Source organism: Meles meles, chromosome 3, assembly GCF_922984935.1.
Source record: "Meles meles chromosome 3, mMelMel3.1 paternal haplotype, whole genome shotgun sequence".
NCBI classification, from domain to species: domain Eukaryota; kingdom Metazoa; phylum Chordata; class Mammalia; order Carnivora; family Mustelidae; genus Meles; species Meles meles.
Genome location: NC_060068.1, coordinates 65636521 through 65659774, shown reverse-complemented (window position 1 = coordinate 65659774; position 23254 = coordinate 65636521). Strand labels below are relative to the sequence as shown.

The window sequence follows — 23254 nt, the reverse complement described above, 5'->3', positions numbered from 1 at the left end:
CTCTCTCTCTCTCTCTCTCTTTTTTTTTTTAGCTTTAGTGTGTTTTCTCTCCCTGACTTTAAAAAAAAAAATTAACACATAATGTAATATTTGACCCAGGGGTACGGGTCTGTGAATCATCAGGTTTACAAATTGCAAAGCACTCACCATAGCACATATCCTCCCCAATGTCCATAACCCAACCACCCTGTCTCTACCCCCCAGCAATCCTCAGTTTGTTTCATGAGATTAAGAGCCTCTTATGGTTTGTCTCCCTCCTGATCCTAGCTTGTTTCGCTTTTTCCCTCCCTACCCCTCATGATCCCCTGCCCTGCCTCTGAAATTCCTCATATTAGAGAGATGATATGATAATTGTCTTTCTCTGATTGACTTATTTCGCTTAGCATGATACCCTCTAGTTTCATCCACGTCATTGTAAATGGCAAGATTTCATTTCCTTTGATGGCTACATAATATTTCATTATATATATATACCACATCTTATTACCACCATATTATTCATCTGTTGATATACATCTGGGCTCTTTCCATAGTTTGGCTATTGCGGACATTGCTGCTATAAACATTCGGGTGCACGTGCCCATTCGGATCACTACATTTTTATCTTTAGAAACCCTCAACATAGTAGGGATAGAGGACACACCTCAACATCATAAAGACCATATACGAAAGACCCACAGCTAATATCCTCGGTGGGGAAAAACTGACAGCTTTTCTTCTATGGTCAGGAACAAGACAGGGATGTCTACCCTCACCATTGTTATATAACACAGTACTGGAAGTCTGTACTGAAGCCTCAGCAATCAGACAACAAAAAGAAATAAAAGGCATCCAAATCAGCAAGGAAGAAGTCAAACTTTCACTACAACTGACATGAACAGACATTTCTCCAAAGAAGACATTCAGGCAGCCAACAGACACATGAAAAGATGCTCAATATCACTCAGCATCAGGGAAATGCAAACCAAAATAACAATGAGATAACACCTCACATTTGTCAGAATGACTAAATTTAACAATACAAGAAACAAAAGATGTTGGCGAGGATGTGGAGAAAGGGGAACCCTCTTGAACTGCTGGTGGAAATGCAAACTGGTGCAGCCACTCTGGAAAACAGGAGGAAGGTTCCTCAAAAAGTTGAAAACAGAACCACCCCATAATCCAGCAATTTGAAGTACTATGTATTACCCAAAGGACACAAAAATACAGATTTGAAGGGGTACATGCACCCCACTGTTTATAGAAGCATTATCAACAATAGCCAAATTATGCAAAAAGTCCAAATGTCCATCAACTGATGAATGGATAAAGAAGAGGTAGTACATATATACAATGGAATATTACTCAGCCACCGAAAAGAATGAAATCTTCCTATTTGCAACATGTGGATGGAACTAGAGTGTATTATATTAAGCAAAATAAGTCAGTCAGAGAAAGACAAATACTGGACAATTTCACGTGTATGTGGAATTTAAGAAACAAAACAGATAAACATAGGGGAAAGAAAAACAATAGAGACTAAGCATAAAACAGACTCTTAACTATAGAGAACGAACTGAGGGTTGCTGGAGGGAAGGTGGGTGGGGGGATAGGCTAAATGGGTGATGGAGATTAAGGAGGGCACTTGAGATGAGCAAGTATATGCAAGTAATCATCAGTAAGTTCTACATCTGAAACTAATATTACACTGTATGTTAATTAACTAGAATTTAAATAAGAACCTGAAACCAGAAAGAGAGAAGTGGGATATACATCCAATGGAATATTATTCAGCTATAAAAAAGAATGAAATCTTGCCATTTGCCAAAACATGGATGGAGCTAGAGAGCATAACGCTAAGCTAAATAAGCCAGACAGAGAAAGAAAAATAGAGTATGATTTCACTCATATGTGTAATTTAAGAAACAAAAAAAACGAACAAAGGAAGAAAGAGACAAACCAAAAAACATTGTTTTTTAAAGATTTTGTTTATTCATTTGACAAAGAGAAAGAGAGTGAGAACAAGCAAGGGGAGTGGCAGGCAGAGGGACTGGGAGAAACAGACTCTCTGCTGAGCAGGGAGCCCAATGGGGGTTCTATTCTAGGAACCTGGGATCATGACGTGAGCCAAAGATAGATGCTTAACTGACTGAGCTACTCAGGTGCCCCCCCAAGAAACAGATTCTTAACTACTGAGAACAAACTGGTGGTTACCAGAGGGTAGGTGAGTGGGGGGGATAGGTGGAGTAGGTGGAGGGATTAAAGAGTACACTTCCGACAAGCCTGAGTAATGTATAGAATCGGTGAATCACTGTACAGTACACCTGAAACTGATATAACACTGTATGTGAACTATACTGAATAAAAATAAAAATAAAATAAATACATTCTGGAAGATTCATGTAATCAGCTTCATATACTGAGAACTATGTAATTTGTTTGCTACGGCTGCCAGGATTTTAACCACTGCATTCAACTCTCAATTGTAGTAAATAATCACAGACTAGATTTTTAGTCAAAACAAACTCTTTTCACTTTTTCTGTCATTCCTGACTTTTGGTCATCTCCACTTAAGAGCTGTTCAGATTGTCCTGGCTCTTCATAATGTTCCCAGATATCCCTCAGTGAGTTCTGTGCTCCTTTCTCTGTGCTGTTCTTTCGCCCATTCCTCTATCACTGGCCACCTGGTGAGATGATCATTGGCTTCCTCACTTCTCTCCTCTATTTAGACTATGTGTTCCTTGTTCTAATTCTGAATCTTCAGTGCTTGCCCCTGAACAGGTACTTAGTAGATATTCAGTCACTGAGGAGTACAGAGGTACAATGCTACTGCTTAGGAGAATGTGACAACATTCACCCTGGAGGAAGGGCAGGAGTGGGTTTGTGGGCCACCACAAGGAAGTTGGTCAGATGGCCAAAAGCTGCTACCCTGGTTGTAATCTTCTACTTGTCACCTTTGATCTACAGAGCTCGTATTTTATGTAATGTATTTGTATGAATATTAGCACATACGTGCACACTTTTTTAGAACAGTGAGACATGAAATCATTGCTCTATCTATACTTTCAAAATTTAATAGTATTTGCAAGACTATGAAAATATGTGGTCAGATAATGTAATTAAATATATATGCATATTAGTGATTAGGACAGGTGGAGTTTTACGGGTGAGTCTTCGAATGTACATGAACAGAAACATGCTAAAGATCTAAAAGATGGTCTACTGAATACATGGAATCATTATTGTCCTCATTAAAACAATGATAGAAAATCTATACTTGCTTTTTAGTAGAAAGTGGTATTTCATTTATATGTGATTTTATTTCAACTGCAGTATCACTGGATCAACTGTGAGAAAATATTTAAATCTCACAAATTCAAGTACCTTCTGTTTCCTAAATGTTCACATGGTGTATCTATGTGCACAGAGAATGTTCACCAAATAAATTGTTTACTGACTAATGCAAGAAACTCAGTTTAAAAATAAAAATGATACAATTTTTTATGGAGTATGCCATTTCTGGAAACTCAAATAAAAAGGATAAAGGTTCTTTCACTTCTCATTTAAAAGCGTAACATTTTTGTTAGTATTTTACTTAAAATTTCTTGGCCTAGAAGACAAAAATTTATGGCTTTAGATTAACTACTCTAATGATGTGACAGAGAAACAGCAAAATATTCTTTCCTACCTATGGTGTTGGTGTGATTGCCTCTTCAGGAGAACACAATAAATTCCTGTATGATAAGTCTCTTCCCACTTCTTCTCTTTAGTTTAAATCTCAAAGGTAATACATATTTACAATCAGACAAGCACCATAAAAATATGTGTGAAATGAGGTAATAATCTGTAGTATTTACATATACTTAATGACTTATTATTACAGAAAGAATGGTTTATACTTCATGTAGTGAGAAAACTTACTCGGTGTCTACTTAGATTTAGCAGTAGTCTTAAAATTATTTACGAAAACAATCAGTGTCTAAATACTTGCTATCAGCTGTTTTAGCTCTGTTTTTCATAAATATAACACAATCATAACAAATTAAAGGCAAGTCACTTGACTGTCCTGTTACATTAGCTTGATGAAATTAGTGGCTGACAATGCTTAGTGGAAAGTGACAGGGCTTTCTCAATAGGTTCACATATCAATTTTTTTTTGTTTGGAGAATAAGAATCATATCTTTATCAAAATATTCAAAATTTTCTCCTTCCTTCTTCCTTCCCTCCCTCCCTCCTTTCCTTCCTTCCTCCCTTTCTTTTTTCCTTCTTTCCTCCCTTCCTCCCTTCCCTTCCCCTCCCTTCCCCTTCCCCTTCTGTTCCCTTCCCTTCCTTTAAAATCAACAAGCATTGGAAGCAAAAAATATCCACAATTTTCTTCCTAAGATAAGATCTCTCAAACTCACTTGTAAGAGTCCAGTTGTTCTCCTAAAATAGATAAAAATAAGCAGCTACTGTAATTTTTCAGCCCATAAAGTTGCTGGTTGGGATGGAAGAAATGTTATTTTTCCTGAAAAGAACCTGAGACGGGGGCCCTGGAATGGTGATACTACTTCAGTGAATGGTCTGGAGACAGGATACAGATCTGGACTACTTGATTCCATGGCTACTGCTCTTTTCTTTCTATCACATCACCTCTTATTTAACTCCTTTGTAGGAAAAAATAAACCAGTCTCTTTGCCCTCCTATACCTCCCCAACAATTCACACTGATTTTTCTATCTACCAGGAGTGGTGGTGCTATGTGTTGAAATATGTCCTGCTGAAATTTATATTTTGAAGGTTTGACCCCCAGTATCTCAGAATGTGACCTTATTTGGAGATAGGGCCTCTACAGAGGTAATTAAATAAATGACATTATTAGGGTGGGCCCCATTCCAATATGACTGCTCTCCTTATAAATACAGGAAATATGGATGCAGAGACATGCACAGACAGAAGATGTTATAAAAAGAGAACAAAGAGAAGATGGCCACGGTACAAGCTAGGGAGAGAGGTCTGAAACAGATTCTCCTGTCCTCAGAAAGAACCAAACCTGCCCATCCCTGGATCTTGGACTTTGAGTCTCCAGAACTGTGAGACAATAAGTTTCTGTTCCTTAAGCCACCCAATCTGTGGTACTTTGCCACAGCAGCCCCAGCAAATGAATACAGTAGGTTTTGGACCAAAAAGGTAAAGGATGTGGACATCTTATGGTAGGTATACAGGCAGAACAGGGCTACATTTGGGAGAGACAGCACATCAGAAAGGAAAGGTTAAATGGGAATCACAGTAGGAAGACCTGTCACCCTACTCTGTCCTTCCCTATACTCTGTCTCCTCATAGCCCCCATATTCAATCTGTGGTGCACTGTTTTGTTCTTGTTCATGGAGATATATACAATTATTATGGGCTAGAAACAACTTCAGAGACCACTCCTTTCAATTATTTAACACTGTATGGGTTTTCAAAAAGTCTTCATCTGTATCTTTTGAGTCAAAACCCTATGATCTGTTCCTTTACCTAGTTGTCACTTGACAGCTGAGGAAATGGACTACATAACTGTTTTCCAATTATAACAAATTTTGAGAATCATTTCCCAATATCAGATAGTAAGGTTTCTGGCAACTGAGACAGTAGTCTCAGTTTTGGCAACTGAGTCTGGCAACTGAAACAGTAGTCTCTACTTTTTCTTTTTTCTATTTATTCAGTTTTGGCTATAAATCATTGAGCACCTACTATGGGAAAGTTTCTAGGATGCAAAGGAACGATTTATCAGATAAAAATAAAGCGCAGGCAATGTACAGTGGCAACACAATGAAGAAAAAAATTATTACTTTCTAGAGAGGGAGAGAGAAGGGGAGGGGCAGAGGGAGAGAGAGAATCTTAAGCAGACTCCATGCCCAAATGGAGTTGGAGCCTGACATGGGGCTCTTTCTCAAAACCCTGAGACTATGACCTGAGCTGAAATCAAGAGTCAGATGCTTAATCCACTGAGCCACTCAGGCCCCTGGTGAGAAAAATGATTGAGTGTCTACTACATAAAAGGGAAGTCTTAGGGATTTCTTTTTATATTACCTAATTTTATACTTTTATCAACTCTCTCATATTTTGTGGGTAGCCACATTCTAGACAGATTCTAAAGATGAGAAACTGGGGTTGAAAGAAGTAACTCTTTCAAAGTAATACAGACCATAGGTTACTGAGCTGGGATTTTAATCTGGGAATGCCTGTGTCCCAAACTATGCCTTGGTTATAGGACCAAACTTCTCTGCAGGTAGGTCCCTCTGGTTTAGAGTATTTGTCAACACTGATGTTATCAGAGGAAATACTTGCATATTATAAAAGGATTATAAACATCCATCTAAATTAAGATACCCCCTGACCTGATATCCCATGGTATTTATTATGAGTTATAATCATATGTTTATTTCCTTAATGTAGATGCCTAACCATACTTTAAGCTCCTTGAAGGTCAGGATGGGCCTGTTTTTGGTCACTACTGCATCTTAGCACCTAGGACACTACATGTTATAAAAGGCATTCATTAATATTTGCTGACTGAATATGTTAATGAATAATTAAATCCAGCTGAAATTTTAATTGGGCTGGTGCTAAGAGCCGAATTGTTTCTCTACAAAAATTCATACATTGAAGTCCTAACCTGCAGTACCCTCGAATGTGACCTTATTTGGAGATATTTACAGTGCTAATTAAGTTAAAATGAGATCATTAGGGTAGGCCCATAATCCAATGATTGGTGTTCTTAAGAGAAGAACATATCTGGACACAGATACGTACACAAGGAAGATAATGGGAAGACACAGGGAGAAGGCCGCCATCTATAAGCCTGATACAGATTCCTCCCTCACAGCCCTGAGAAGGAATCAACTTTGCCCACATCTTGGTCACAGCCTTCTAGCCTCCAGAATGATGAAAAAAAAAAAAATTTCTGTTCTTTAAGCTCCTCAAGGAGGAGCACTTGTTATGGCAACCCTAGCAAACTAATAAATGGTATATTGAAACAAACTGTCTTTCAATAAAAAGGTATATATTAAGATTTGCCCACTACTCAGTCAATAGTATTCAAAGTTTTACAGCTGTTCTAGGAACATTATCATCCATTCTAAGATAATAAATCAACTTAAAGCATCTTATACACCACCCTGGCCATTGCACCAAAATCTAAAAGAAGGTCTACATCACGCATCCTGAGAGAAAGAAGACTAATTATTAAACTATTTTAAATTATTTAAAATATTAAACAGGTACTCTTTTGGAGAAGATGTGACAGAACAGGTTGTACAGTGTTAGAGAAGTGAATATTGAATCCAAGACGTAGTAAATTCTTGGGAAGCCCTCATTTTTTTCCTTTTCCAACCCTAGGTCTTTGGCAAGCAGTCAGTAGAAGAGTCAACAATATTAAGTGGAGTTGGTTTATACTTCATCATTTTGTTGGAAACTGGGGGATGAAAGCCCAAGAAACCCAAGTTCAATGCCCATGTAGCTCATTTTGCCTTTAGCAGAATTCACAGCAGGATTCCTAGCTAAAGTGAGATGGCAGGGCAACAGCCCAACAGACCAACGTGTTGCACTGTTTTCTGAAGACAGCTCTGCAGGTAAACCACAAGGGCTCTTCAACAGCTTCTTGTCATGCTTCTCTTCACTGGTGTAACCATGATAATGCTAATGCTTTGTTTTAAGGATTTTACTGGGTAACTGGGGGAGATTCATTTCATGACAGTTCATCTTTCAACTGGCTGGCGCTGTAATCTCAGGAACTGCCCCTGCCTTCAAACCTAGAAATCTATAGGTCTTATTTATGTCCATTTGGTTTCTCCAAATAGGATAAGTAAGGAGGATTCTACTGTGATAAAACCCAGAATTTTGATATTTTCAAGTGGCTTTTAAAATTGAAAAGTAAACATTCAGAAACACGAAAATAATTTGGGTTTATATTATATTCTAAATATGGGTTAACACCACTGAGGTATATAAACACACTAATTGTAATTGTAAATTACCATGTTGTGCAGGAAAACAGACATATGGCAGGTGTCTTCACTCACTGAGCTATACCACAGCTCTTTAACATTAATGGGCATCTGATTTAAAACAAAAACCAGAAAACACCTAATTTTTAGCAATGTCTCTCTAACTGATATATTCCAATACTCCTCTGTTTAGAGAATTGCCTTTCTTTTTAAAGAAACTATAAATTAAGACTAAAAATGAAAAGGTCAAATTTATTATTCCAAAATATTGCTTTATAATGAAAAGTACCATTTTAGAGATAAAAAGACTAGAAGAATGAATATTTTTAGGAACCCTAGATTTCCTAGCACCTTCTTTTTTTTTTTTTTTTAAGATTTTAATTATTTATTTGACAGAGAGAGAGATCACAAGTAGGCAGAGAGGCAGGCAGAGAGAGAGGGGGAAGCAGGCTTCCTGCTGAGCAGAGAGCCCGATGCGGAGCTCGATCCCAGGACCCTGAGATCATGACCTGAGCCGAAGGCAGAGGCTTAACCCACTGGGCCACCCAGGCACCCCTTCTTAGCACCTTCTTTCAGAAGCTCTTCTTAAATATTTTTACTGTGTAATATATATAGCAAAACAATTTTATAAATTAAATCACCGATGATACTTATGTATAGATTTGTATGTGTAACATACCTTTTTCCTTAAAAAAAAAAAAAAGAAATATCATAAAGCTTAAACTCGTTTGCCTCACTCAATAATCTATTCTGACCTGTGTCAAAACTGTAGCTCTATAACACAATTTTTACCATGTATGGCGTTTTTTGTTATTTACTTTCCCTTTGTTGAGCATTTGGTTTTAACAATTTCTTGTTGAAAAAATGCTGTAATGATGATCCTTATTGCTAAATTTGTGTGCACACAATTATTTTCTTTCTTTCTTTTTTTTTTTTTTAAAGATTTTATTTATTTATTTGACAGAGAGAGATCACAAGTAGATAGAGAGGCAGGCAGAGAGAGAGAGGGAAGCAGGCTCCCTGCTGAGCAGACAGCCTGATGCGGGACTTGATCCCAGGACCCCGAGATCATGACCTGAGCCAAAGGCAGCAGCTTAACCCACTGAGCCACCCAGGCGCCCCACACAATTATTTTCTTATAAAAAATCACTGAAGTGGAAATGATTGGCCAAAGAAAAATCACATTTTAAAAACTTCCCATATGAATTATCCAATAGCCTTTCATGAAGATTGCACCAATTCATGAATAGCCAAATACTCGTTTCCGTTATTTTTGTCCCTAAGCACCACCATACTGTTTAAATTATTATAGTTTCATAACAGTTCGTAGGACAAGGCCACCCTAACTCTTTTCTTCAAAATTTTCTTATCTTCCTAAGTTTTGGTCTTTCAGTTTACAATCAATTTGTCAAGTAATACTCTCATATTCCACTAGGATTTTATTGGAATGGCACTGTAGTTTTCACTTTCAAAACACTATCTTACACTGATAATACAATTTCGTCCTCTAAAAAAATTCATTATGAATAGGTTCTGCCAAGCAAACTAATACTGTTTAGTAAGCAAGACGATTTCTGGAAGAAAGTTATAAACAAAAGTGGCTCTACTGAAAAATAAATCCCATGACATAGTTTTAGTATAATAAACAAAGATATATAGTATGTATATTTAAAAAATGTGAAATTATAGAAAATATTTAGATGCTATTTCAAGAGGAAGATAATGTTTTGGAATAAGGGATCTCATCGTAACACTTCAAGTCTTCTCAGACAATAGATAGGAAAGATTCTGGGAACAAGAGAAATTGTTTAATAAAGAACAATAAATAAATAATAATAATAAATAATAATAATAATAATAAAGTGTCAAGGGTTGATAAAAGTATAAGAACAATAAAGGCAGTAATTAATACAACATTTGTTCTGAATTTGAAAGACTTATATAAGAAGTGATTCAGGTCCTCTATTCTATACTGAGCTAGAGATATCCAGAAAATACAGATTCAAAGAAAACCACAAATTACTTGTTAGACCAGTACTGTGTCAAGGGAAAACTCCTGAAAGTGAGGTGGCCAAAGGGAATGGATTTCTAGAATTCTGAAACTGTACATCTACAAAGAGTCATGTCTCCTTTGAGAATGTGATAAAAACTAGCATCCCCATCTGTAAAGATGCACATATGTACAAACACACTATTCCATCTGTACTCTAAAGGGGCTCAGCATCATCAGGCTAAGAATACTTGCCTTGTCTGAAGAAAACACAAGATAAAGGAAACGTGATAAAGAATATTTCAGAATGATGGTGAAGATCTTAAGTGGTTGGAATTTGTGTTTTTACTTGAGGTTAGTGGGAAATCTGGCAAGTAGGAAGACTCTGGACTGTTGTTTGACATCTGCCTCTACCAACTCTCCACTAATGGTACCAAGGATACATTTGTTAGCGATGTGGTATATATTACTTGATTTTGTTACTTGATCTCTGTATATTTGACCCCGTTCAGCACTGATACCACACTGTTGGTTTTACTCGAAGGGTAGTTCCTTCTCAGTTTTGAAGGATTTTATTATTAAGATTTCTGCTCATAATCTTAAATCTTTGAAAAATATGAAATTCTTTAAATGTCAAAGCTGCCCCAAGGTCTAGCCTTTTTTCTCTTCACAGTCAATAGGAGCAGTGATGGAAAAATCTCATTTTAGATTATGTGAGGGCTGATCAGTGACATGTCGTGGTGCTTGCCTGAGTAGAGGGGTGACAGCTGTGCGAACAATACAGCTGTGCAGGTGCTGAGCCAGACTCTTGGAGCTGTTCCCTGAGATGGACAGCCCATTACCATTGTTCCAAATATGCAAGGGCTGCAGCCTGGGTCAGAGCCTCCTCACAGCTTTTAGGAGTTGAATGTTGACACAACCACAACGATCCATCCTGTCATTAAATACTACCTTGCTCTCCGCGGAAAATTCTCCCTTTCAAGGCTGTCCAGAAGGGCTGTCTGGGAAAAGGAAGAAATGGGACTGGTGCTATGGGACTTTTAGTGGGATAGTCCAAGAGTGAGTGATTAGTCATCTACTGAATCTCAAGCTAACTAAGTGAAGTTTATCTCCATTTTCATGAACCTGTGTACACTGTCAGTATTTTATCTTTGAACACTGACAAGAAGGAAAAATACAGGGTGCCTGGGTGGCTCAGTGGGTTAAGTCTCTGCCTTCAGCTCAGGTCATGATCTCAGAGTCCTGGGATCGAGCCCCGTATCGGGCTCTCTGCTCAGCGGGGAGCCTGCTTCCCTCTCTCTCTCTGCCTGCCTCTCTGCCTACTTGTGATCTCTCTCTCTCTGTCAAATAAATAAATAAAATCTTTAAAAAAAAAAGAAGGCAAAATACACATTGGAAGAAACCAGAGGAAACTAGAAAAAAGCAATTAATAAAAATAAAAGCTAAAAGTACATCAATTAGAAAATAAAAACAGCAGTAAATAAGATAAAAAATTTTAAGAAAGACTTGTTCTTTGTAAATACCTATAGATAAATTCTTTGTAAAAGCTCATTAAGGAAAAATAAAGTAGAGAAAGCAAAAACTGACACAAATAGTAATTACATAGAAGACATAAACTCAGACATAACATTTAGTGATGGAATTATAAAGCAACTAATATTACATGCTGGTTTACAGCAGCAGAGGTACAAACACAGAAAAATCAATGATTTCTGTTTAGTATATGATAACCAAAGTTCACCACTGCAGAAGCAGAAAACTAGAAAAGATCGATTTCATGGAAGACACTGGAAAAGTGACAGAGGATGAACCACCAGACCAGCCACCAGGGAATGTTGACTTAACCATTGCAGATATTCTCTAAGAAGCATATCTGAGTTTAAAAGTAATAAGGGTAATCCCCAGGTAATAAAACAAACAGAGCTGAAAACCAGAGAAGCAAGCTGGAGCTGGGGGCTGAGCTAGCGCTGTCCAGTGTGCCAACCTTAGTAACAAAGGGATTCCAAATACAATGACTGTGGCAGGTCAGGAGATACACCAGAGGGATTCCTCAAGGCAGAGAGCTGGACTGAGACCTCCACATGAAACTGAGCACTCTAAATGAGGTGAATTAGAAACAAACAAACAAACAAATGCTTCTTTCATGAAAGGGAGGAGAACAGGAAAACTCTTGCGTTTTATCAAGGGCTCTGGGTAGGTTTTGTGTACTATCCCAACGTCACACCTTCCCACAGAGGTTACTCTTATCTTGGAACCCATGTTTATATTTATATAAAGTTCTGCTGGTTTTTGATAAAAAATGGTGTACTGAAATAATCTTCTGCGACTTGAGGTTTTCACTCAATATTGTGTTTATAAGAAAAAAAATCCCTATGTTTACTGATAATCACAAGGAATAATAGACACAATTTCTAATTAATTTAAAAAAAGAGAAACAAAATATCTGAAACCATATATGTATTGTAACGTGACTTAAAACCAATGGTAGGTAAAAACAATGGAATTAATAAACTTCAACTTCCCTCCCCCGAATTTCCTAAACAACTCCCAGCTCATCCTTTAGGTATTCTTATTTAGACAGTGAACATCCTTATTTAGACAGTGAACAGAGCTCTTAATGTTAACAGCCCTGAAACGAATCTCAGGGACCCATTTTCCCAGTTCAACCCTCCCCAGAAGGGCACAGCCCCTCAGTCTGAAAGCTTGGGGTGGCCCTGAGCATTGACTGGGGCAGAGAGGAAGGTCCCTGCCACAGGGAAAGGGGTAGGGGAATACATGGGTATAAAGTAGGGCTCTTCGTAGTGGGGGGAACCAAAATGGAGCCCCAATGCCAGGGGAAAGCACACTGGTCCCCCTGGGAAAGGAGGCCCGGCTGCCCTCACATCCTCCGGTAGGGAGAAATCAATGGTTGGCTGACGATACATCTTGCTTCGGTTATGGAACCAAACTTGGACCAGCTCCTTCTGCAGCCGGAGCTGCCCAGTGATGCAGCTGATTTGCTGGGGTGTGGCACTGCAAGAAGAGTTGCTCCAGGTTGTTTTGGATGCGATTCTCCCTGCTTGCCCGTCTCTGCTTCCGAGCCTGCCGCAGGATCATCTCCATTTTGCGTATGCCCAGAAAGTTCTTGGTGTCCACTTCCTCCAGCCACATTTTCAGCAGTGGCCGCAGCTTCCACATGTTGGCGAGGCTGAGCTGCTGCGACTCGAAGCGGCAGATGGTTGTCTGGCTAAGCACCTTTCCAAAAAGAGCCCCCATGGCGAACCCCACGTCGGCCTGAGAGTATCCCAGGGCCATCCTCTTTTGCCTCAGCTCTTTGGCCAGCTGCTCCATCTCTTTCTCTACCTTCGAGACGTCCTCTGGCAGCACCAAACTCGGGGTGCACTGCAGGACCATGTAGGGCCTCTGGAAGGCGCCCTCCGAGGGGCTTCGGAACCCGGGCCCAGCCTCGCCAGCTCCGACCCTGGGCCTGTGGGGTGCCATCCCACTGTGGAATCCGTAGGGCTGTGGACCCAGGGGCACCTCCCACCCCTCAGGGCCTGGGCTGATCCCTGGCCGGACCATCAGCATGCTGGGAACCGCCTGGGCACTCAACCAGACCGGAGCGCCAACCCGCACTGGCATTGGCCCTCTGGGCCCGCCCCTACCACTGCCTGGCAGTGGGGAGAAGTCTGAGGGCCTGTGTCCGGCCATGGGCTAAGACCACACCTGAACAGGGAGTCTGGTAGGAACTGATGGCTCTCGAGGCATCAGAGCAGCCACCAGCCTTGCCCTCGAGCCCCGCCCCCTAGTGGGCAGAGATGGAAGTGCAGGTGAGAGAAACAGTCCAGCAGTGTGCAGTGGTGGGGAAATCTGACTTCCAGGGAATCCCTTGGGTCTCCAGGATTAAAGGAGTAGGTTTCCTACCCTGGTCTATGCTACCACGTCCCTCCATGGTACAAGCCTCTCTCGGGCTTTGTTTGTACTTCTAAGGGATCCGGGATCTCTTAGGCACCAGCCCTATCCTCTCCCAGGAGGGAACCTAGGCATTACTAATGGCTCTTCAGAACTCTAGTATCTCATCCCTTTCCTCAACATTATTTGTGGAGGAATAGCCCCTTCTGGCTTTATAAATATTTACTGAATATCTATTATGCCAGGTATTGCTGGGAACACCCCACAGGTCATTAACTGTCGCCTCACTGCTATCACTGTGCTCACAAGTACTGCCAACAGCCTCTCCTTTGCACATCTTCAGTTCCTGTGCCTTAAGAAACCGAAGCATCTCCGCCTAAATTTCTTCTAGTGCCCATCAGTTTACTATCAGCCTCAACCCTGAACCCCCATGCTTTGCCAGATTGTATTCTCTCATTGGGGTTTTCTTGACTAATTCATGTCCCGTTCCCTCCCTGACTCCCAACCCTTCCAGTTGTTTGCTCTGCATCCCACCTCAGCTTCCTGGTCTATCTCCACATACACCAGAGACCTGTGTATTTCATCCTTTTTTTTTTTTAATATTTTATTTATTTGACAGAGAGAAATCACAACTAGGCAGAGAGGCAGGCAGAGAGAGAGGAGGAAGCAGGCTCCCCGCGGAGCAGAGAGCCCGATGCGGGGCTCGATCCCAGGACCCTGAGATCATGACCTGAGCTGAAGGCAGAGGCTTTAACCCACTGAGCCACCCAGGCGCCCTGAAGATGCTTCTTTCAATACCCAATTCACCAGTATCAGGCTCCCTTATCCCTGGCCCCTCTCCCATCAGAAACCCAAGGATCTGAGATCAGATCCCCAGCTCAAGCATCCAATCCTAGGCCTTAAGTGGAGAAAAGTTAAGGAGGGAGTGGGAGAAGATGTGACCTTAGGTTCAAAGCTTCCAGGGAGGGCTCTGAAAGTGGGGGAAGACAATGATCTTGGCTGGACAATCCTAGCCTCTTACCTTTCCATTTTCCAACTAAACCATGATGTGGTTTTGTCTTACCCAAGTCTGCTGAAATCTGGAAGTCACTGTCAACCTTCCAAATGTCAAATGTGATGGCCTTTTAAAAATTCTCATCCTATTAAACTCTGTGGTATCTGACAATGTTGACTAACTCTTCTTGTTCTTCCTCCTTAAATTTCCAGGAAATGCTGGTAATAGCCAAATCTGTATTTTAGCCTGACTTCTAATATCCAGTTCTGTATTTCCCATTGCCCCAAATCAAAATCATTATTTGCATTCCTAAACCTGCCTCTCCTCCGGGGCTCCCTCAGCTGGTTAATGGCATTATCCCTCATTCAGTCACCCAAGTTTAGACCGAGAAACTGTTCTTGACCTTTCCCATTTCTTCCTCTGTCCTTCCCTTCTTCCCTTCCTTCCATCTTTCCCAGCCTCATCTACCACACTCTGCCCAAGTCCCTGTACCCCGTCTTACTCCACACTCAGGGAGAATATCTCACCACTTTGCACTAAAGAGACCATGCTTTTCAAAATTATTACGCCTTTAGTAATGCTAGTCCTTCCGTGTGAAATGGCTTCCTTTTGCTCTTTGGTCTCATTCATTCATTCATTCATTCAGGATTCTGAGCAAAAGTCATCTCATTAGAGAGGCCTTCTCTGACCATCTGATCTAAAACAGTATCCCTTACCATTCTCTGTTCCCTTTATTAAGCTTTGTTTTGTAGTTATGGATAGGTATCACCACCTAATATATAATTATTAGTCTATAAGCTTATTGTATGTTTCTCTGCTGCTAAGAGAGCAGGGACTTTGTCCAGGTCACTGCTGTGTCTACAGCACCTACAGTTGTGCTTGGCTCAGAGAAGGTGTTCAGTAAACATTCCCTGAATAAATGAAGCATGTTCTACTTCCAGCCATCTGCAAGATGAGGTTTAGCTGAAACCTATTCCCAGCCAGAGTTAGTGCCTGCTTCTGTGGTGCTTCCCTTGTACTGGTATATGTTTTCATTGTAATATTTGTCAGTAATTATTTATTTCACATCTCTCTCCCTCCACTTACAGTGTGAGGTACTGTAGATGGGCATATAGGTGCTATACAGCCTGGGACATAATAGAACCCTGACTGACATACTGTGTGATAAATGTTTGCTGAATGAGTGAATGAATTCTCACCTGTACAATTCTGAAAGTACAGCATGTTTAGTTTCAGCTTAACAAGAAACATGACCCTGCCAGAAGCCTCTCCATTCTTTCTCTCCTGTACTGGAACGAGGCCCGTAAACGGCTCTTACTAGATGGAGGTAGTAGTAGTGTGAGACTAAATTAGCACAACACTACAGGTAACAAGGGTGTAGATGTGGCTTTGAAGCAATGGTAAAGGGGGAAAGAACTAGGAAGGCAGCTGCCATCTGGACAGGCTATGTATGTGACTGCTGTCTGCACCTCTACTTTGGCCCCGGCTAGAATGGGTGCTGGCAAAGAGCAAGGATCTTGTCCGTCTGGTGCAATGCCACATCCTCACCACCTGGAACTATATCTGGCACAGAGCAGGAAGTTAATCAATATCTGTTTGATGTTAAATAAGTAATGGGTGCAGCGTTAATGCAGAGAAGACTTCTGTATTTGCTTTGAAGTAGGTTTCAAGATGATGGTCTATGAAAAACAGTTTACAATATACAAAATTTCACTTAAGAATCATTTTGCCAATATCTTTTCTTGCCAGGTATACTTACGTGTTCTTTCTTTCTTTTTTTTTTTTTTTTTTTCAAAATTACAAAGCAACCAGTGTCTGCCAAATAGAATGAAAGGTGGATCACAAAGAAGAATAAAAGAGAGCAATTACATAAATTAAGCACCACTTATTGAAACCAGTCCATTTGCAAAAGAGAACCACAGAGAAGAGTTTCATTAGTTGTCTAAAAACAATAGCTGAATAAAAATATTTTTAGTGAATTAGAAAAAAAAAGTGAATTCAACTGAACTTGAGGAAAGACTATATCAACCGAGTTAAAACAGTAGCTAAACACATTTACTAAATTAAAAAGTAAAGCTATATTAACTTGGTGGGTTTTAAAATTAACTTGGGTACTCTCAATTAAGGCTTTCTTGGTATTTGGTCAGATTTCATTTGCCAACATGCCCATCTTCTGTTAATGCATATATGCTGTCACAAATAAAAGCCCGTATTCTTAAGGGAAGTCTTGACATCTCCTTAAAAGTATATTTAATATGCTATGGAAATGGGGTGATCAGCGAAAAAAAGCAGAAGCATAGTTGGGTTGGAAGAGAAATAGAGATCAGAAGAAGGCAGGTGATGGGAATGCCCCAGACAACCAGCACTGCTGGGGCTGGGGCGCTTGAAAGGCTAATCCATCACCTTCAACAAATACAGAGACCTCTTAGTAAGTGATTAGATTACAATGTACGAAGCGGGCCAGTCTTATCCATAGGGAATTACAAAGTAAGGATAAGAAACACATGGTCCCAGGCTCCCATGTATTTATAATCTAAATGGGGAAGAAGAAAAACTGTCAGGAGAACAGGACAGCTACACTTGCTCAAAGAGAAGTTAACAGTTTTCTATTATTAGGATCTTTGGAATTCAGAGAAGTTAACTTTTAAGCAGAAACTCCCAAAGCATCAGGATTTATATTATTAGGTTCTCCATAAGTATTCTCTATTCTAAGATGGCAAAACCAGCTGCCAAGATCCACTAATGGTAAGAAGCAGGAAATAGTGGAGGCGAAGTTAATAATAAACATTCTTGTAGGATTTGCTTCAAGTTTCATCTCTTTGGAAACTTTAGCCCATACACTAGGGACCACAGCGCTCTCCCTCAGCCCTGAACTTGCTGCATTTCCACTTAGATAAATCAGTTGTCTTTACAGTAAATTACTACTTTGTTAAAGAGATTCCAAATTAATTGATCTTGGTGCCAATACCATCACGAATTCATGTCTTGGCTCCCTTGCCTAGGAGAGATGAAACTTATGAAAATTACAGACACCATTTATTTTGCACTCATGGGCCAAACAATGTGCTAACGCATGAGCTATGCACAGTATTCTCAGTATGGTATGCGCACAAAGCCACCTGGATGTGAAGGAGGTCGGGCGTTGACTCCCACTATCCTGTTGACCAGTTATCTTACTGGCTAGGAAGGTGATCCTTGTTTCCTCATCTCTCCAGATGCATCTCTCCCAAAGCTGCTTATGCTCCAGACAGAAGAGTGGGCTTTGTTCAAGAATATATGAGAAAGTTCATTTTGCCAGCAGAGGGTCCAAAAACAAAACAAACTTTTTGCATGTAATTAAATCAACAGAGTAGACCAGAAGTTCTAAGAATGATGGATAAATTAGGCAGAGGGCAAGGCAGGCTAGATGGTGCTAATTTCATGTTTTTCCCCACTCTGCAGGTATCCTAATAACTTAGCACGTACCAGGCATCAGGGTGTTAAGGCACTGTCACCTCAAGGGCAGGCGCAGGTCCCCAAGAACCACAACAGTCAAGGAGCAAGACAAAAGGCAAAGGCAGGAAATAAGATCCACACACCAGGCACTGGGAGGTTTCTCTCTAGGTCTAGGAAGTCAAGTCAAGCATCCAGGAAAACTATGGCAGTTGAGTATAGTAAGGAAAGACACCTCCCACCTTCCAGGGAGAGAATCAGCACCACAGTTTACAACAATTTAGTTCACAGAGAACTGCCTCAAAATGCACTAAAATGATGAAACTGTTAATTCTTGCTTTAAGTAGAAAACTGTGTAAGACAAAGTGAGCATCAAAAATTAGTCAAGCAATTAAGAAAAAGGGTACCTGAAGGTAAAGGAGATGGATGAAGAACACTGAAGTTGCAATAATCTGGAAAAAGTTAACCAGATCAATGTAGTCACCGAAAAAAAAAAAATCACTTATTGCTCAATGAAATAAATTCACAAAATAGCTAATAGCACTGTTCTGCACAGGAGAGAAGAGAGGCCAAGAACAGGGCGAAAGGACAGCTATTGGTGAACAACAGTAATGCGACATGCTTTTACTCTTCTCAAACATGTAGAGAAAAAAACCAGAATGCAGTAGTGCTGGCAACACGGAATTTCTTTTCAGATTAAGATTATGAAGGACTTTTTCGTTGTTACTTCTTTTTGTTGTTCTTTTTGTTATTTAAAAAAAATGACGCTGCTGTGACGGAACTGCTGCTTGGAAATAAAAGCTCATGACACGAATGTAACACAACCACATAGCCAGACTACAGAGAGATTTTGTGTATTTAGGGGAAAATCCTTCCATTATCTTTCGTGGAGCTGTGATATTCATGAACTATGAACTTCCTGTGCTATAAAATCATATTAAACATAAAAACTCTACAGCCTTCACCAGAAGCCTCAAAGAATTTTAAATGTCTGTATAAGGCAGGAAGAGCAATTGAGCTGAAGAGGGCTGAGCTGAAAAGGCACTCTGGTGATGAGTCAGGGATATTCACGGAGAGTCCCAGATAGACAAAGTGTAAAGGTTCCTGTTATGTCAAGCAGGACTTAAACAAACTTTTTAGCTGAGTTTGCCCTTGTTACACAAGAAAAGCTTTAAGGATGTTCTTGCATTGATTATTCTAGTCACTGTCTTCTACATTCAAATTTGTACTCCACTTACACTTTAGAGCAGGAGATACACAATTTGTTTAATGAAAAATTTTCCATTATACTGCACAGTAAAATACACCTAACAGAAATGACAGTTTATGACCAATGAAACTGGTAATTCAGGAGGTGACATGGCCTAAGAGAAGTAAATGAGAAATAGAATAGAATTTCTGTTTACAGGAGATAAGTCTTTTAGGTGCTGTGAGACTTACTTTTTTATTAAAGAGATCCCAAATGAATTGAAATTGGTGCCAATACCATCACAAATTTGGGGCCTCTGTGAATTTCCCTCGACTCTCCTTAAGAAACTATGAGCTAGGGGCACCTGGGTGGCTCAGTGGGTTAAAGCCTCTGCCTTCAGCTCAGGTCATGATCCCAGGGTCCTGGGATCGAGCCCCACATCTGGCTCTCTGCTCACTGGGGAGCCTGCTTCCCCCTCTCTCTCTGCCTGCCTCTCTGACTGCTTGTGATCTCTGTCTGTCAAATAAATAAATAAAAACTTAAAAAAAGAAACTATGAGCTAAAGTAAGTCAAATACAGGAACTCATACTTTCTTTTGGAAAAATGAACACTTATATTCAGTAACATGAAATGCAATAATGACCACGGAAAATTGTAAAGGTTGTACCAGACTTAAGATTTTAAGTTCTAATACAGTAACTTTATCTCAATATATAAATTAAAAACTCCTGTTAGCATTTTATTATTTTATTTTTTAAAGATTTATTTGAGAGAGAGAGCGCATGAGGGGAGAGGCAGAAGGAGAGGGGGAGAAAGAGAGACTTTTTTTTTCTTTAAGATTTTATTTATTTATTTGACAGAGAGAGACACAGCAAGAGAGGGAACACAGCAAGGGGAGAGGGAGAGAGAGAAGCAGGCTTCCTGCTCAGCAGGATGTAGGACTTGATCCCAGAATCCTGGGATCAAGACCTGAGCCAAAGGCAGACACCCAACAGTTGAGCCACCCAGGTGCCCCGAGAAAGAGAGACTCTTAAGCAGACTCCCTTTTGAGCAAGGAATCAGATGCTGGGCTCAATCTCAGGACCCCAAGATCATGGCCTGAGCCGAAATCAAAAGTCGGATGCTTAATGGACTGAGCCACCCAGGAGCCCCTCTTTTTAGCATTTTAAACCTGACAAAGTCCTTAGTTTTACACAGTGAGGTTAATAAATCAGGTTATTAAAGTGAATCCTCTTCAAAGTCACCTCACTGTGATTTCAAAGGTCTTAAAGACAACCAACTAGGCTATCAGCCTCTTCTGAGCAAAAGACTCATGCCCAAATCCACATTTATTTGTTTAGAGTTCACTGCAGCTCTCAGTAGGCTGTTCTCCATTCTATGTGTGTGCAGATAATATCAGGCAGATGATGGTTTCACTTTCTGAGAGCCTCAGAACTCTAGGAAGCAATTATGTCAAAGCAGCTATGAATGGAGAACTGAAAGCAAGATTTCAATTATCATTATGTGTTTAATGAAATTTTAACTATCTTTTTGAATAAGAAGTATAAAAAGGTATATAGTGAAAATGCACAGCATTTATTTTTAATTTTTATTTTGTTGCCAATCATGGCATCATTTCCAAGTGTTGACTTGGTTAACTTCCAGCTAGAATTTTACATTTTGCTTACATCGAATTTCTTGTAATAATTTAAATTCAAGAAAGACATTTGTTTTTTTTATGATTGACAGAAATGTAGATGAAACATAAGGGAGAAACCAATGAATTTAAAGACATTTCTCATAAGGATATGTTCAAGGGCAGGTGCCATTTTGAAAGGAAGACAATATATTAAAGAACCGATAGTCTTTCAGAGACAGTATGGAAGAACAGGACATTAGGAGAAGAATGGAAGGGAAAGGGTCAGTGTGGAATTTCAGAAGATTTAAAAGAATGAAGAAATGAGGTTGAATACTGAAAAACAGGCAAACTGAGGCTAAATACTGCATTTCTACAGAAGATGCATTGGGAGGCTCTAAGAGTCATGATACATGACTAAAATCAGGACTAAGTCTACAAAAATACAGAGAGAGAAGCAGGAGAGAAATGAAAGTTTTTAATTTTCAAATACTTAAAAGCAACGAGCAATTTCTCTAAAACCATAGTACTTGATTTGCTGGATAAAACAATTTCTAATAATAATAACAATTATAGGAAGTCCTTGCTTTGCACAATATAAAATGATTATAAAAATGACCACGCAAGTTGAGACCATGCAAAGTGATCAAGATAATCAATGGGAAAAGCTGTAGCTGTTTGATGACCTTTAAAGATTTTTTTTGTCAAAACATAAAAAATCCTCCTACTCCCTACAAAAAATGAGTAGGGGAATGAAGAAATGGTAAAACCAGTTATATTTAGTACACTGTAATTTAAAGCATTAGAAACATTATGAATTAAAATGCTTTATTTCTTTGTAAAAAACCTATGAAAATAGTTTGAATAGTGTTTGCCTTCCCTTCATATAACTTATGATACAGTTCAAGCAAATCTTTTTCTCCTTTGGCTAATTTTCATGCTCCTGTTTGGATGAGCTTCCAACATTTTATCCTTTGCACTTGCAATGTTGTGAAATATCTCTTAGAGTTCATTTCATGTGAAGTGTTTTTTTGCTACCGTCACTTCCTCTGGGACATCTTCATCTTTTTCGTCACAAGCACTTTACAATTTTACTTCCAGCATTCCATTTCTTTGCTACACTTTCATCTTTGCTGGCCAAGTCTCTTTTGATCATTCATTTTTATAAAATCGAAGATAGTGCTGTCTGTGCATGAACTGGAGAACAGATATGCAGTGATCAGTCAGTGAAAGATTTTGAAAGAAGTGATGTGATTGGCCACTGATCATGTGCATCTGTTGTTTACACAGAGATTTGTACTTAATGCAATTATTCACAGTTAGTATGCTGTGGTAACTGAAATCTGAACCTTGTTTATCGGGGTATTGGCTGTTATTTAACTAAAGTATGGCAACTGAAATTTGGGTATTTGGGACCATACAAAATGAAGACTGCCTATATTTATTGAGTCCTAACTATATGTCGGGACAATCTTAACAGTCTAATATGGATAATTACCATACCCCAATGAGATGGTACTAGTATTATCCCCATTTTATAGGCAGGGTGATTACAGGTATTCATCTGATCATATTATAGAATTAATTCTCCTACATATTCAGGAGAATATAAACTACCTATAGTCATGATAAAACCACAGTTTTTACTTGTAAATGGTGACTTACTACCATTAAAAGAGTTTGAAACGACAACTTGTTCATCTGAAACATGTATCTGAAGTGAAAAGTCAGGATCTCATACCAGCATGGAAGGAAGGTGGGTAGTTTCAGAAGATGCACTAACTCTTGATAGCAGTGGGGGTACCAGTCAATAAAGGAGGATGTCAGTGAATTAAGAGAGACTCTTGGGTTCTGAAGGAGTTTACCATATGTCCTTAACTCTTCTCCCCACACTACCTATTTCAACGATCATCCTGTTTATGAACAAAGAGAATCTTTGCAGCAAACAGAAGACTTTTTGCTAGGAGATCACGAGCTCCTCAAGGGGCAAAAGTCACCTCTAGCAATCTTTATACTGTTAAGAGTGTACACAAGTGCCTAGTACCTATTAAGTAGGTACTACTTAATAAATCTCAATAATCTTAATCTTAATAATCTTAATAAATCTCAATAAATCTTTGTGGAATTAGGGAAAAATACTTACGGTTAGTTTCTTGCCTCAAAAGAACCAAGAATAATTCAAGTTTATGGAAAGA

The 23254-nt window shown here is 39.5% G+C and overlaps 2 protein-coding genes across 7 annotated transcripts in view; both read right to left on the bottom strand.

The window, feature by feature from the left end:
* The window catches only part of FAM172A (family with sequence similarity 172 member A), a 429585-nt gene that overhangs the window by 104824 nt on the left and 301507 nt on the right, over positions 1-23254 (bottom strand). The window contains exon 11 of one of the 6 annotated variants that reach the window (XM_045999241.1): positions 16463-16638. The exons of the other annotated variants lie outside the window; for them this stretch is intronic. Within the exon in view, the coding sequence (XP_045855197.1) occupies positions 16538-16638 (101 nt within the window). The 3' untranslated portion in view covers positions 16463-16537. Of the gene's footprint in view, positions 1-16462; positions 16639-23254 lie in introns of those variants that run through there. 6 annotated transcript variants of the gene reach the window in all.
* Positions 12471-14204, bottom strand: POU5F2 (POU domain class 5, transcription factor 2). Its single transcript, XM_045999246.1, is given in 2 exon segments — positions 12471-12947; positions 12949-14204. Coding segments are annotated over 2 exon segments (999 nt in total). The 5' UTR covers positions 13629-14204; the 3' UTR covers positions 12471-12628.